Source organism: Miniopterus schreibersii, assembly GCF_964146895.1.
Source record: "Miniopterus schreibersii genome assembly, chromosome: 12".
In the NCBI taxonomy this organism is placed as follows: Eukaryota; Metazoa; Chordata; class Mammalia; order Chiroptera; family Miniopteridae; genus Miniopterus; species Miniopterus schreibersii.
Genome location: NC_138112.1, coordinates 56,693,511 through 56,708,956, shown reverse-complemented (window position 1 = coordinate 56,708,956; position 15,446 = coordinate 56,693,511). Strand labels below are relative to the sequence as shown.

The 15,446-nt window shown below is 42.6% G+C and overlaps 1 protein-coding gene across 2 annotated transcripts in view; it reads right to left on the bottom strand.

Moving 5' to 3' along the window:
* Positions 1-13,217, bottom strand: part of CAT (catalase) — a 34,374-nt gene extending 21,157 nt beyond the window's left edge. The window contains exons 1-2 of one of the 2 annotated variants that reach the window (XM_081152879.1): positions 13,032-13,217; positions 992-1,163 (exon numbers count right to left, since the gene is read on the bottom strand). In XM_081152879.1, coding sequence (XP_081009005.1) covers positions 992-1,163; positions 13,032-13,097 — 238 coding nt within the window. In that variant the 5' untranslated portion in view covers positions 13,098-13,217. Of the gene's footprint in view, positions 1-991; positions 1,164-2,354; positions 2,535-13,031 lie in introns of those variants that run through there. The other variant, XM_081152880.1, reaches the window with a different exon arrangement.
* Between the last annotated feature and the right edge of the window lie 2,229 nt (positions 13,218-15,446).

Here is a 15,446-nt window from a genome sequence, read left to right as displayed (position 1 = left end):
TCTGGGTGACAAGAGAAACTGATGGATTAGCACTGGCCTTCTGGGAGCTTCCAATATGATAGGGAATATGGAGGTGTCCAAACACAGAAAGATGAGAGTAAAATTCAAAGCCCTGTTGTCATAGTGCTAGATTGAGTGCTACACAGCTGGAGCCAAGAGGAGGAGGGGATGAGCAGGGCTGGCAGTAACTGGTTGAGGTTGCCCCAAGGACACAGGGCCTGAGAGGGCCTTGAAGTACAGGTAGGACCTACGAGAGAAGAACAGGGAGGGGAGGAAAAGAAAACACAGGGGAAGGAAGAATAAGCACTTAGGAAGGACACCACAGAGCCAAACAACAAACTGAATAGCACATCAAAGTCACCATGGAAAAGCCATGCAAAAAAAAAAAAAAAAAACTAAAGGAAATGGAAGAAGAGGAAATAAAGAAATCAGGAAGCCCTAACTGGGAGCCCAAGTAAGCAGCTAAGAGAAAGACTTCTGCTTCCTTTCTATCAAGCTTTCTTTTTCCTATTGGATTTTTAGCTTTCTTTTAAACACCACCTTCATCTTTTGCTTCTGTAATAAAAGCATGGTAAAAGTTTTATAGAAGTTTCAGATAAAAAGGAAAAATCACCACCCTAACACAACTATTCTCAATTCTGCACAGTTCATTCCATTATTTATTCAGTTAGCACACCATCTAAATCTCGTTACAGTTACAGTGTGTCTGTGTCTGTATATCTGTATTTTTATTTCTTCACTACACTGCATAATGGAAGAAAAGAAAGATTACTTTTATTTTCAGTAAAATAAAGTATTTTATATGTAATGTTCGATCCAGGGAAATAAGCATCATTTAATAACTAATTCCTATTTTGACGGACATTGTTTCCTTTCTCCGAGGAATGGAGGTTTGGCACTTCTATTACAGGAGCACCAACCCCTTGAGAAATCATTTTTAACCCAGACGTTCTGAAACAATCCTCTGACAACAAATGGGCATGGCGCTCACCTGCTCCTTTAGCATGCACAACTCTCTCAGGAATTCTCTCCCGGTCGAAGTGAGCCATTTCATCGGTGAAAACCACATCCTGAACCACAAGGGGCCCCTGAGGCCCTACTGTCATAATATTAAGTTTGTCTCCTACTGGATTACCGGCCCCAGTGGTGAGGACATCAGGTTTCTAAGTGAACATGAAAAGGAAAGAGTGCAGGAGAGTCAGTACAAACAACAACAATGACAAAAACATTAATTTATACTGTTATAGGAACATCATTTTGCAATTTTCATACTTTCTACCCAAACACTTTAAATTTTTAGTGTCCAAAATACTAAAATACAAGATATGCCATTACCTGAAATTTATAATCAGGTCTCAGAAATCCTTGATAAATTTCAACAGCAATCTGCTAAGATATCTATCAGCTCTGAAGAGCAGAAAGATAAATAGCCTGCCAACCTTCTCAGCTCCTGCTCCAGATACAACCATCGGGCTCCTGCCTCAGACAGGGATCTCCAAAGAGGGATCATATGTGCTTAACACTGAACAGTCAAACTAATGGTGAGAAGGCGGTCTCTGGAGAAGCTGTGCTAGCTAGCATGGTACTGAGAACTCACACATGCTTTACCCTCTAGATGTTAAAGTGGGCCATCCCAGTCATTTCTCTCCAGCAGTGTATGCCAGCTACCTGCAACATTTCTTCTCCATTCCCCAAATAGAAGAAGTCAGTGGCTTTTATTGTCACTGAAAATAAACTGTTACTGGTAACATGGATAATAGTATTACCTTTCTAAAAATGTAAAATGTCTCTGAAATAGGTTATTTTACTGTAATAAAGCATTCATTTTAATCCACTCAATTCTCCAACTCCAGTTACATCAGAAGCCTTTCGGCTGTCCCTTCTCTAGGGTGGGAGCAGCATTTTCTAAGCCCCAGGTGATCCTGGGCAACCCTTAGCTTCATCTTGTTCCATCATCACACGCTCTACTTCTGACCCCGGACGACTGCCTCTCCAATGTCTTCCCCATCACTGGGAGGTCAGGGGAGATATGTGGGTGAAGCAAAGCTGAAACAGCTCTACCCTGTGAGGACAGCTCAAAAATGTCTACTGATGAAAGTCAGTGGTACCAACTTCACGTGCCCCTAAAAGCATTATGCTCAGAACTTCCACAACCTGGAGTGGAGCATATAACTTTTACTCTCAGTGCACATCTGTCCTGAATATTAAAATACAGTTAATACCTGCCTCTTCTCTAGAAGGGAAAATAGGAAGAAGTCACTTAAAAGTAACTATAAAAGTACCATGAGTTTGGGGAAATGCACTGAATAAAAGAAACCTTGGAATTTGAAAAATTAATAAAGACTCTCACACACCCTGATGTAATTCCCTTAGCCACTGGTCTGTTCACACGGAAATGGGAAGAGGTCAGCGTGGCGCCATGGAGAAATCCTGAGTCTGGCCTCACACAGCCTGGCTCCTACCTCTAGCTCTGCCACTTACCAGATGAGTAGCTTCTAGCAGGTTACTTATTATTTTTTAGTGCAATTTTTCATCTGCAGAATGGACAAAACATTACTGTCTCCCAGAACATGGATTAAAAGAGCTACATGTATGCAAAATGCAGGCCGCACACTTAAGCACATATATGCTACAACTTTACTGGCTACCACTTTACTGGCTGTGAGAAACTGACCTGATCAGCATTTTAGGTTTTATTTTCTAGAAACCATGACAGATGTGTAGGCATCCATCCAGACTCTCTCATCCTACCCCCTCCCCATCCAGCAGCAAACCCTCCCAACTACACAAAAGTTTAAGGGTCAAGTCAACAGTTACCACCAATCCTACCACTCTCTCTTGAAGATACACGTGTGCTAATACACGTGACACTGTATACTTCCATTTAAAGTTTAAAGTGGAAAATGAATGAGGAAAAGGAGTGAAATTATACAATTTCACCTTTAGTTTAAACCTAAACCTTAATTTTTCCACCTTGGCTGTCACTGGAATCACCTGGGGAGCTTTTACAGTGCACTGATGCCTGGGTCATCCCCTTAGAGATAAGTGACATAACCAGTCTGGGTGACGCCTGGGAATAAAGATGTTTAACCCCCTAGGTGATTCCTAAAGGAAGCCGGGAGTAAGAACCACTGACCTAAAGCTTCTGGATGACCCACAGTTAGAGAGTCTGAGCAAACTACATCTGTCCACTCTTTATGTGCTCTTTTCAACATATAAACAAAGGGCTAAAGTAAACCTAAAAAAGATAGAGGAGACATTCCAATAAAGGAAGAGTGTGAGAGAGGCTACCAAGAAGCTCAGTACATGGCAAGGTAAATAGATCAGTGTCACTCACATCCCTGCATCTCCCATGCGGGAAAGAGCTTCTGCTAAAAAAGGTGAGATGACATCGCATGTCCCTTCCTCACAACCAGGTCAAGGTGCTAAGGTCAATAATAAAAACCATGTCCAAAAGAGGCAGATGCAGAGTAGTTTGATCAATTGATCTATCAATCAACTAAAGCATGAGATGGTCTCGCCTAATGACACTCAAAGCTCCACTTGTAACTTACAAACCCACGTTTCATTTCTTAGCAGGATTGGCAAGCTCTAATAGATCAATTGTCCTAATTTTTAGCAGTTTTCCTCACACAAACTAATGTTTATGCAATTTGCCTTCAAAATTAAGTGGGTCAGGAAAAGCTTCATTCAACAGAATCAGCGACACAAAAGGGAGGCCAGTGGGCAAAAACTAGAAAGGAAAAGATCCCCGACTTCAGAGATGTTTAAGGCAAAATTAGATATGGCATGCTGACCTGGACTAGAGATAAGACATATTTATTAGGAGGTGAGAAGAAGGAAGCAATATATTTGTTGAGATGGAGAGCTAATGTAATGAAGCCTCCGTCTCCCTCAGCCTCAAAACCTTTGGTTTTTACAGCCAGGAGTTATGGGGACTTCTCTTCCCAACACTGGAACCCTGGGCTGGGAGCCCTGGTGTGGGGCTAGAACCCCTTGTTCCTCAAGGGGGACCTCCGCAGTGGAGATATCCCTCCCTATTTTTATCCCACACATGGGTGTGGGACCAGTTTGATCCAGGTCTCTGCCCCTCCTACCAGTCTAAATGTCTTTTCTTTTTTAACTCTCTAGTTGTAGGACTTCCATTCAGCTTAATTTCAGGCAGTTCTGGATAATGGTTGTTCTGTAGTTTAGTAGTAATGCTGATGTCTATCACAGCATTTTTTTAAAATACATTTTTACTGATTTCAGAGAGAGAGGAAGGGAGAGGGAGAGAGAGAGAGAAACATCAATGATGAGAGTCATTGATCAGCTGCCTCCTGCACACCCTCTGCTGGGGATCAAGCCCACAACCCGGGCATGTGCCCTGACCGAGAATTGAACTTCAATCTCTTGGATCATAGGTCGATGCTCATCCACTGAGCCACGCCAGCTGGGCTATCACAGCATTTTTATACAAAGCAAAATCACCAAGGAGAAAAGGCACATGGAGTGAAGTCCAGAGGAAACCAGCACAAGCTTCCAAGAGTCCTCTCCCAATAGAATGACAGAGGACACTCTTAATTCCCCCAACAACAAGTTGTAGCAACATCTCTAAAATTTTCTCTAGCAGGGAAGCCCATTAAAGACCCAGTGCCCACGGTTTGCACTGGGGAATGATCATGAAGGCAAGTTCTGACTCCCAGAAGCAAATTAAATAAACTGCACTGTTTGCACAAACAGCTTAGGCATAGCAAACCATTCTTATCAGTCAGGGCCGTAGGAATCCTTCCAAAATCCAAGTTACAGAGCCAGCCAAGAGCCAACCTTGCAAATACAGGAGTCACCCCTTATCCGCAGTTTCCCTTTCCGTGATTTCAGGTACTAGCAGTCAACTGCAGACTGAAAATATCAATTGGAAAATTCCTGTTATTTTGAGAGAGACCCCATTCACATAACTTTTATTACAGTATACACTATAATTGTTCTATGTTATTATTATTGTTGTAAATCTCTTACTGTGCCTAATTTATAAATTAAACTTTATCATATGCTTGCATGTACAAGAAAAAACAGAGTATATATAGGGTTCAGTACCACCTGCGGTTTCAGGCATCCACTGTGGATCTGAAAACATGCCCTGCAGATAAGGGGGAACTGCTATAGTTCCTCATATTTTTTTCCTCTGTTCTTGGTGAGTTGCCAACAAAAAATGATCAAAACATTACTAGTGGTTTTCAATAATTAGCAAACATTTAAAATAATCCTACGAAAAATAAAATCTTTGAAATGCACAGAATAGCTATCACAAAAGAAGTTTTTCTCTGTGTTGAAACTGTCCTTATTAAATAAGTCTAGGAGCACTGAGAACTGGCATGGTCCTTCAATTTAAAAAAAAAAAAAAAAAAAGCAGGCAATAAGAGGAAGGAAGAAAGAGAAGCTCAAAAAATGAAGGACAACTGATCCACAAATGTAAAATATTCCTTTACTCCTTGTAACAGAAACTACAGTAGTCACAATACTCAGAAAGAAAATAAAGAACAAAAATGAAGAGAAAAGAAACAAAAATAAATATGCGCTTGTTTTATATTTTGCAATTAGCCTCTTTTCTTACCTGGAGAAAAATATGAAGTGTTCTAGATATCGGCAAACAGAAATAGAAGATTAAAAATTTTTATTCCATATTCATAATGTGTCTGCCTGCCTGCCTGCCTGCCTGCCTCCCTCCCATGTTTTTTCTCTCTCTCCCACACACACACATATGCACTATGACCTAGAAATTCCATTCCTTGGTAGTTCCCAAGAGAAATGAAAGCGTATGTGTACAGTGAATTAAATTATCAGTCACCCTTTCTCCATCCCAAATGTTGGCAGTATTACATCAACGCGGTTACCCTAAAAAAAAAAAAAAAAATACATAGTCCCTGCCAGGCACTATCTTATGGCTCGTTGACAGGAAAGGATGAACTAAGATCCAACCTCTCTCCCAGGTAAAAATGAAACTGTTTAAAAAGGTAAGGCCTGAAATATACAAAGTCTCCAATTTTTAAGGGAGCAGAGGCCACTAATTAAGTCTAAGTACCCCAATGGAAGAGCCCATGGCATTCTAAGCAGCGAGCAACAAAGTTCCCATTTAAAATCCATCCAAAGTGACTGGGACTACCTGGAGAATCGCCTCCCTTCCCTCAGTGTATTTTGAGAGAAAGAGAAAAAAAGATCTTTAAGAAGATTCAAGTCATACCTATGAACATATTTGATTCAATGCTCACTTATTAAAGTTTACAAAACTCCCAGGTCACTGGACAGCAACAAAATCTGACCACGAGGAAAGACACCCAGTAAACTGCCTTCACATTGGCTGACACCTGGCTCCAAAGGAGAATACACCCAGCTTGGTATTCTGCGTTGGCACCTGCACCTTGGAAGAGGAGACGACCTGGTGCCCTCCGACAGTAGTTCCGAAACACAAAGCTTGCACAGCTCAGTAAAAGTAAAAACAACTTGGGGATTAAGAGGGAGGAGACTGATACAGAGCTGCCTACTTATATAAAAGCATTTACCAAGCAAGGAGAAATTTAAAAAACATATCATCCACTACTGTCATAATTTTCTAACAGAAAGAGTATTTTAATATCAGAAAGTAAATAGGAAATAATCTTTAAAAAGAGATTATGTCCTTTTGCCTTTCACCTTATCACAAGAAAATGACTGAATAGATTTTCACCAAACATGTATGTATGGTTTGGATAATGCAGTAGGGTCAGCTACCTGGACACAGAGGTAGACTACATTTCTCAGCCTCCCTCATGGTTAGCTGTGGCCATGTGACAGAGTTCTAGCCAACGTAAGGTAAGTTAACTACATCACTTCCAACCTGGCCCCCAAACCTCTCACACATACTCCTCTGTGCTCTTGACCTTCTGTGGCCAGACAATGATGCCCAGGGCCACCTTAAAAGTCGTGTGTTGACGAAGGGGAGACTCTTCAGCCTGAAGCCCTCAATAACTGTGGGCAGCAAGTACTCACTCACCTCTTCAACCTGAAACTACTTTGGTTCATCATGTAAGAGAGAAATTTCTAAAATGTTTACATCATTATACATTTTGAGATCTATTATTACAGTACTTAGCCTGCACATAATTTACCTTAAAATATAGACTATGAATCAATAATTTTAAAAAACCCAATTTTTAAAGAATAAAAGATTTGAACAGATACTTCCAAGGAACATATGCTAAGTCAATAAGCACATAAAAAGATGCTCAGCACCACTGATGATCAAGAGCAATGCAAATTAAAACCACATTTAGTTACCACTTCATACCCACCAGAATAGCTCCAATTCAAGACCGACAACACCAAAAGCTGACAGGATGTAGAGCAACCAGGACTCTCATACACTGATGATACAACCACTTTGAAAAAAGACTTAGAAGTTTCTCATAAAACATTCACAGACCCTATGACCCACCAATTCTACTCCTAGGTATTTCCTTAGACAAATGAAAGCATATGTGCACAAAAAGACTTGTATATGATTTTTCATAGCAGCTTTATTCATAATAGCCAAACACTGGAAATAGCCCAGGTATCCAGCAACAGGATAAACAAATGGTGGTATATCATTCAATAGAGTACTATTCAAATGATGGCGGCAGACTGAGTGGAAACTACACTGACACCCTCCCAGGACCAAACTGGAATTACAACTAAAATACAGAGAAACAATCCTGAATAATCAACTGCAACTGAAGACGAGCTGGAGAGCACCATCACCAAGGAGGAAAAGTGGAGACCGCATAGAGACTGGTAGGAAGTACAGACACAAGAGGGCTGGCTGGGCTCCCACAGGCAGCAGCTGAAGGTCCAGAGGGATATCTCAACTGTGGGAGGTTCCCACTGAGGACTCTGGGGCCTAAACCCCAGGCTAGACTCCCACAGGTGGCAGCTGAAGGGCCAGAGGGAGATCTCAGCTGTGGGGGTTCCCACTGAGGGTTCTGGGGCCTAAACGCCAGGCTGGGCTTCCCAGCTAAGAACACCAGAACTGAGAAAGGTGCCCACATAACTTCTGGCTGTGAAAAGCAGCCGGATTTCTATCTGCCAAGGAGAGATGACTGGAAATGCAGGCACCATCTTAAAGAGCCAACGCATAGTTTCCTGTGTAGCCATTCACCTTGTGCTCCAGCAGAGAGAGGGCAGAGTGGACTGGAGCTGTGTGAGGAGAATCTAGGGTAGTGGGCTCTAAAGACAGAACTCAGAGGGCACCCCTCTCAACTCCTGTGCCGAGTCATTCCTCCATACTACAGAAGCAGACATTTACCTTCCAAGCAGCTTTTGCCTGAGCAGGAAGCAACTGCCCCACCCTGCTGGAAACCCTCTCACACAATCCCCTTGGAGTTTCTACAGCCTGAGGTTCATTAAGAGAATCAGATTAATCAGCCTGCAGGCAGCGACAGACTTCAGAGTGCTCTGAGTCTCTTCCTGATCTGCTTCTGGACCCGGGCCTTGGAAAAGCAGACTTTGGTGGGCATCTTGGTCATGCCCAAACACGCCCAGCCCCAACAGAGGGGACCTCACGCCATGGGCTGTTGATAGCTCCAAAGAGGGTACTCAAGGCCGGTTACAAACAGCGTCTGACATTGGCCTGCAACACAGACCTTCCAAAAAGACTGAGAGTCCTAGCAGGCCTATCTAATACATAGAAACAAACCCAAAGAGGCAGCCAAAATGGGGAGACCAAAAAACAAGCCCCAAAAGAAAGAATAAGAGAAGTCTCCAGAAAAAGAACTAAATGAAATGGAGATAAGCAATCTATCAGATATAGAGTTCAGAATACTGATTGTAAGGATGCTCAACAGCATGAAAAAGGTATGGAAACTATGAAGGAAATTAAGACTGACATAGCAGAAATAAAGAATACATTGGAAGGAATAAACAGGTTAGAGGAAGCTGAGGATGGGATCAGTGAATTAGAAGACAGGGTAGAAAAAAATTACTCAATCAGAGATCCAAAAGGAAAAAACAATTAAAAAACAGGAGGACAGTCTAAGGGAGCTGTGGAACAACATGAAATGGAACAATATTCGCGTCACTGGAATGCAGGAGGAGGTCAGAAATAAGCAAGGGTTAGAGAACGTGTTTGAAGAAATAATGGCAGAAAACTTCCCTAACCTGGTCAAGGAAAAAGTCACACAAGTTCAGGAGGCACAGTGAGTCCCAAGCAAGAAGAATCCAAAGAGGCCCATGCCTAGACACATCATAATTAAAATGTCAAAAATTCAAGACAAAGAGAAAATATTAAAGGCAGCAAGAGAAAAGCAATGTTACCTACAAAGGATCTCCCATAAGGCTGTTAGCTGACTTCTCATCAGAAAGTCCACAGGCCAGAAGGGAATGGCATGAAGTATTCAAGGTAATGCAAAACAAGGACCTGAAACCAACACTACTCTATCCAGCAAGGCTATCATTCAAAATAGATGGTGAAATAAAGAGCTTCCCAGACCAAAAAAAAAAAAAAGGCTAAAGGAATTTATCACCACCAAACCAGCATTGCAGGAAATGTTAAAGGGACTGCTGTAATTAGAAGTAGAAATAGAGAGAGAAACATAGGCATAAAGAATTAAAATGGCAATAAATAAGGACCTATCAATAATAACCTGAAGGACTTTAAGGGAGAGATCAACAGCAATACAGTCATAGTTGTGGACTTTAACAACCCACTGACTTCACTGGATAGATCTTCCAGATAAAAAGTCAACACTAACCCTACAACTTAAAGAATTAGAAAGCCCCCCTGTGAAGCTGTCCAGACCAGGGCTTTTGTTTGCTGGGAGGTTTTTTTATTACTGCTTGGATTTCATCAGTTGTTACTAGCCTATTCAAGTTTTCTGATTCTTCCTGATTCAGTTTTACATGATCTCACTCATATGTGGAATCTAATAAACAAAATAGACTGAGGAACAAAATAGGTCCGGAGACATGGAAGCACGGAACTGACTGATGAATCTCAGTGGGGGGGTGGGGGTGGGGAGTGGGTGGAGAGAGATTAATCAAAGAACTTATATGCATATATGCATAACCCATGGACACAGACAATATGTGGTGAAGACCTGGGGGGGGGGGGTAGATGCAGGGTGGAGGGGATCAATGGGGGGAATAAGGAGGGATATCTGTAATACTTTCAACAATAAAGATAAATTTTTTAAAAAATACAATGCTATTCAGCAATAAAAAAATTTAAAAGGTAATAAATAAAAAGACTGATACAGCCCGGCAAGGAGTGGCTCAGCGGTTGAGCATCACGACCTAGGATCCAGGCAACTGGGATTCAATTCCCGGTCAGGGCACATGCCTGGGTTGCAGGCTCGGTCCCCAGTTGGGGGCATGCAGGAAGCGGCCGATCAGTGACTCTCTCGTCATTGATGTTTCTATCTCTCTCTCTCCTCCTTTCCTCTCTCTGAAATCAATAAAAAAAATATTTAAAAAAAAAATTGATACATGCAACAATATGAATGAATCTGAAAACTTTTTTTAATTTTCAAGCATTTTTTGCTAAATGACAGAGCATTACACAAAAAGTACATAAATCAATAGTTAAAAAAGAAAATCAACACTAGTTGCCTGGGGAGGAATTGCAGGAAATGACTGGAAAACAGCACGAGGGAACTTTTTAGGGTGGTGATAATCTTCTGTATCTTGATAAGGGAATAGGATTCACACGTGTGTATATCATAGAATGATCCACTTAATATCTGTGTATTTCAATGCGTATAATTATTATCTTAAAAACATAAATATTGAACTCTGTTCATTTGTATGCTTAGTGTTTAGGGGTAAAGTCTACTGATATTTACAACTTACTCTAAAATGCACTCCGAAAAATGGGCTAATGAATGTATGAAAGGATGGACAGATAGAATACATATAATAAAACATATAGCAAAATGTTCATTGTAGACTCTAGATGGTGGATACATGGGGATACACTGCACAATTCTTTCAACTTTTCTGAATGTTAGAAATTTTTTATCATAAAGCACTGGAAAATTATACAGGCTTTGTGACATACGCAAAATTCCTTTTGGGGGTTAGGGGGAAAGGTCACTTCAAAAAATTAAGCTGTTTTGACTCAGAGCAGCTAAACATGAGGAATAATAGGATATTAATGGAACTGCCAATCAGGACCATGTACACAGTGCATTACAATGCCATGGGCAGAGGAGACAGCAGTGTTCCAAGCATGAGTCCCCCAAATATAGTCCCCCCAGCTTTGTGGACCAGCTGCTTCTGACAAGGGCAGCCATGTAGGGTAAACCATCAGCAGGGTCTTAATGATTTAACAGTTAGTGATTCTCCCAAACAATAAAGAGTCAAGCTACTCTCAGAATAAAAGGGAGTCCTTTAAAAAGGAATAAATTTTGCTTTACAAAAAACTCATCACATGGTCCATATTTTTCTCAATTCACCAAGTACTAATGAAAACGTCTGTGTGAACCAAGATTTAGCAACCAATAGATACGGAAAAAGTCCTGTCCCCAAGAGCTGAGTTCTTTTTTAATATATTTATATTGATTTCAGAGAGAGGAAGAGACAGAGAGAAACATCAATGATGAGAGTTATTGATGATGGGCTGCCTCCTGCACATCCCCTACTGGGGATTGAGCCCAAAACCCAGGCATGTGCCCTGACCTGGAATCAAACTGTGACCTCCAGGTTCATGGGTCGACGCTTAACCACTGAGCCACGCCGGCAGGGCGAGAACTGAGTTCTGATTTTTATTCTGCCACAACTAGCTGCATGTGATTGATGAGTAAGACTCCAAGTCTCTGTGGTTCACTTGGATTAAAAACTCATAAAAAACTGAATTAGCCTACCAGCATACAATAAAGGACAAGATGAGAGAGTTTCCAGGCCCTCAGGGAAGAATGGCAGCTTCTCACAAATGGGGAACCAACTGTAGAGCAATCTATGTGCCCTTAGCATTAATACCCCATTTCATGAACATTAACCCAGTTTTGAAAAAGATCACCAGGCAAGTTGAGGAAGAGCTCGACTCTAGTCCTCTCCCTGCCGTTAACCAGCCACCACCAGAACTGGGCAAGTCCCTTAGACTCTCTGGGCCAACGAGATAAATGATGACTCAGACCAGTTGTGCTCTCATCTAATCCAACATCCTGAAAGATGCCCCTTAAGACTCTGGGTACAGGCCAGGAATGCCTCACGCACCACTGGGCTGAAATCCTACTCATCCTAAAGGCCTCGCTCGGATGTCGCCTACTTTGGGAAGCCGGTCGGGCACAGGCCGATCTCTCCTTTTATCCTTTATCCAGATACCTAGAGAAGAGCCCTCCCACAATGCATGGTAATTCATCTGTTCGTCTTGTCTACCAGACTAGCCTTGGAGCTCCTCACGTCAGAGTTCTGGCCTCACTGGAATTCGGCCGCCTCCTCCCAGCACGGAGCCTGCCCAGCACATGCAGGCACTCAAGTGACTCGCGTAAATAAACGCGTTCATTAGTCCCTCAAGTCGCCTCTGCCTCTAAAATGCTAGGCTCGATGACCTTCCAAATAAGTAACAGATGTAAAATTCTTTTATTTAGTCGTTCAGTGCTGTGCGTACTATCAGTCAGTCGCCATGATCGGCGCTGGAGTCACCGACATAATAAAACACTGTCCCTAATCCCACGGCTGCCGCCAGCGCCAGCGCCGGCAGGAACTCTCTGAACAAGGTCAAAGCCGAGCCCGTTCCCCTCACTTCCCTTCTTGCAGCTGCAGCTCCCAGGGCGCCTCCATTACTCCCTGGAACTGCGACCTCTGTCCCAGCTGGCAAAAGTGCAAACTTCAGAGCCAGCCAACCACACGCGACAAACCCCGCAGGCCCGCGGGACCCCTCTGTCCTCCTCCCCGCGATCGTTAACCCCATCGGGAGCCAAAGGCGGCCCCGCCCCCAGGCCCCGTCGGCGACCCGACGTGCAGCCCGCGAACGAGGCCGCGCTGGGGAAGCCCGGGCCGTTACTCGCGGGCGCCCAGCCCTCGGAGGGCGCAGGATGTACCTGCGCCTCCCGCTGCTGGATCCAATGCTTCATCTGGTCGCCGGCTGGGTCTCGGGAGTCCGCCATGGTGTCTGACGTGCGTAGCAAAACGAAGCAAATAGTCTCTGCTCACTCACGCCGCCGCGCACACGGCCCGAGCAGAGCTGCGAGACTGCGGAATACGCCAGTCAGCTCCGCCCTGGCCCCGCCCCCTCGGGAGGACCGCCTCCTGATTGGTCGCTGGAGCGCCAGGCAGGCTGGGATTAAAGCCAAGTAGGGGTGGAGGGGTGAGGAAGGGGGACTCCTGGAGGGAGGCGCGACCCCACGACTGGGAGAGACTCGGGGGGCGGTGTGAAAAGGCGGGGATCCACGCCCCTCCGACCTCCAAACCCTGGGCGGGCCCCGCGTGCGGGGACTTGACTCTCAGCCTCTGGTTATCTGCGCCGTGCAGGCTGCCCCGGGACGCGGCTGTGGGTGGCTCGCCACTTCTGCTGAGGCCTTGCTGGGTGGAGCTCTGTAAATAAGCTCTCAGCTCTTAAAAAGTCAGAAATCCTGGGTTGAATTCCTCCGTGCACAAGGAGGTTTGGACCTACCCTAATGTTAGCATTATTTGCAATTGAAGGATTGATGGGAATTTGGAATAAATGCCGAAACTGATTCTGCAGTTTAAGGCTCATCTAGTAATCTTACTTTCAAATGCTACATTACTTTTTCTTTAAGACAGACTATGCGCAGAAAAACGTACCATTTTGAAAAACAGAAAAATGAAACATTGACAAGTTCTTGATGGTCTTAATAGTCTAAAATCCATAGCGAGAAAGGTCAGCCTTTTAGGGTCCTCTTTGGATTAGCAGCTAGCTCCCCTTTTTTCAGTGTCTACTACGTGCTAGAGGCTGAGAGATGGTTGCCAGACTATCAATTTTAACAATCTCGTGATGTAAACTTTGTTATTCCTATTTTAAATATGAAGGATTTGGTGCCTAGGAGAGGCGCAGGAATCGCCTAAAGCTTAAAAGCTAACTAAATGTCAGAGCCTGGGTCCTTGGTCTTCCGATTTCAAAGCCTGGGAACCTGAACCACTATAATATCCTGCCTTTCTAAGAATATTGAAAAATTCTGTGTCTTTAAAGAACAATATAGTTGAAAAGTAAAATATTTAGTAAGTCATGGACTCGTTTGTCATTATAATCCAATGGATTTAAATATTTTTTTTCTCCCCTCAGGTGCTAAGATTTATCTTTAAACACCTTGATAAATAAATATACTATCATCTTTAAAAGTTCTCAACTTTTAAGTTTGATTTTTTTCCATCATACTACATGTAATGGGTGGATATATGGTATTGTAAATTTCAGATGTTCTTGATTTTACCAAAGTGCGATATCAAGTGTCCAAAGTAGCGATTTTCAACCTCTTTCATCTCACAGCACACATAGACTAATTACTAAAATTCTGAGGCACACCAAAAATATTTTTTGCCAGTCTGACAAAAAAAAATAGGTATAATTTTGATTGATTCACACCAAACAGCTGTTGTTGTGTTGGGGGTTGTCATTTCTTAATTTGACAGTCTAAGGAAAAAGAGGCCAGTGCTCCCGACTAGTCAGGTATTACATATTTTAAAAATTCATGAGGCACACCAGTGTGCAATTGCACAACTGTTGAAAATCGCTGATCTAAATCATAAAACTTTAACCTGTGCAGTTCAAAGGGAAAGCAGCCTACAGATTGATCTGTTGTGCCCTATATTTTTTTCACCACACTTACAATTGTGAAGATATTAGCTTGTGATTTGTGTGATGTCTTTTGCTACCTACCCCATCCACACTGCCACTAGAGTGTAAACTCCGTGAGGGCAGAGACCCTAGATTTTGCTCTGTATTGCATTCCTGCACACTTAGAATTGATTGGGTATTCTGTCCCAGGAATTGTTCTAAGCTTTTTGTGCACATTTGCTCAGTCAACCCTTCCAACAATCCTACAAAATAGATACTAATATTATTGTCATTTTGCAGATTAGGAAAATGAGGCATAGAGAAGTTAAATAAATAACTGGCCCAAGGTTACACAATTATTAATAGACAGATCCAGGATTCTGACCCTGTCCATCCATTTCCAGAGTCCATGGTTTGTTGAATAAATAAATGTTGAAAGAATCAAACCAATCATTTTCTTCATTAACTAAGATAAACTATCAACAAAGTAAATAAGTGACCTGGAGTCCTGTGTTAACCTTTGTTCTTTATATAAACATTGTCCTGTGTTTTTTGCTGTTTTCTCTGTTTCCGTTACTGTTGGTTTGGATTCCTGAGGAACTGTTTTCAGGGAAAGGAAAATGGAGATCATCTCACATCTTATCTTGTATGTTAAAATAAGGTGTGTACTTAAAAGTAATGGCAATGAATTTATATTGGCTACATAGATAGAATTCTATTC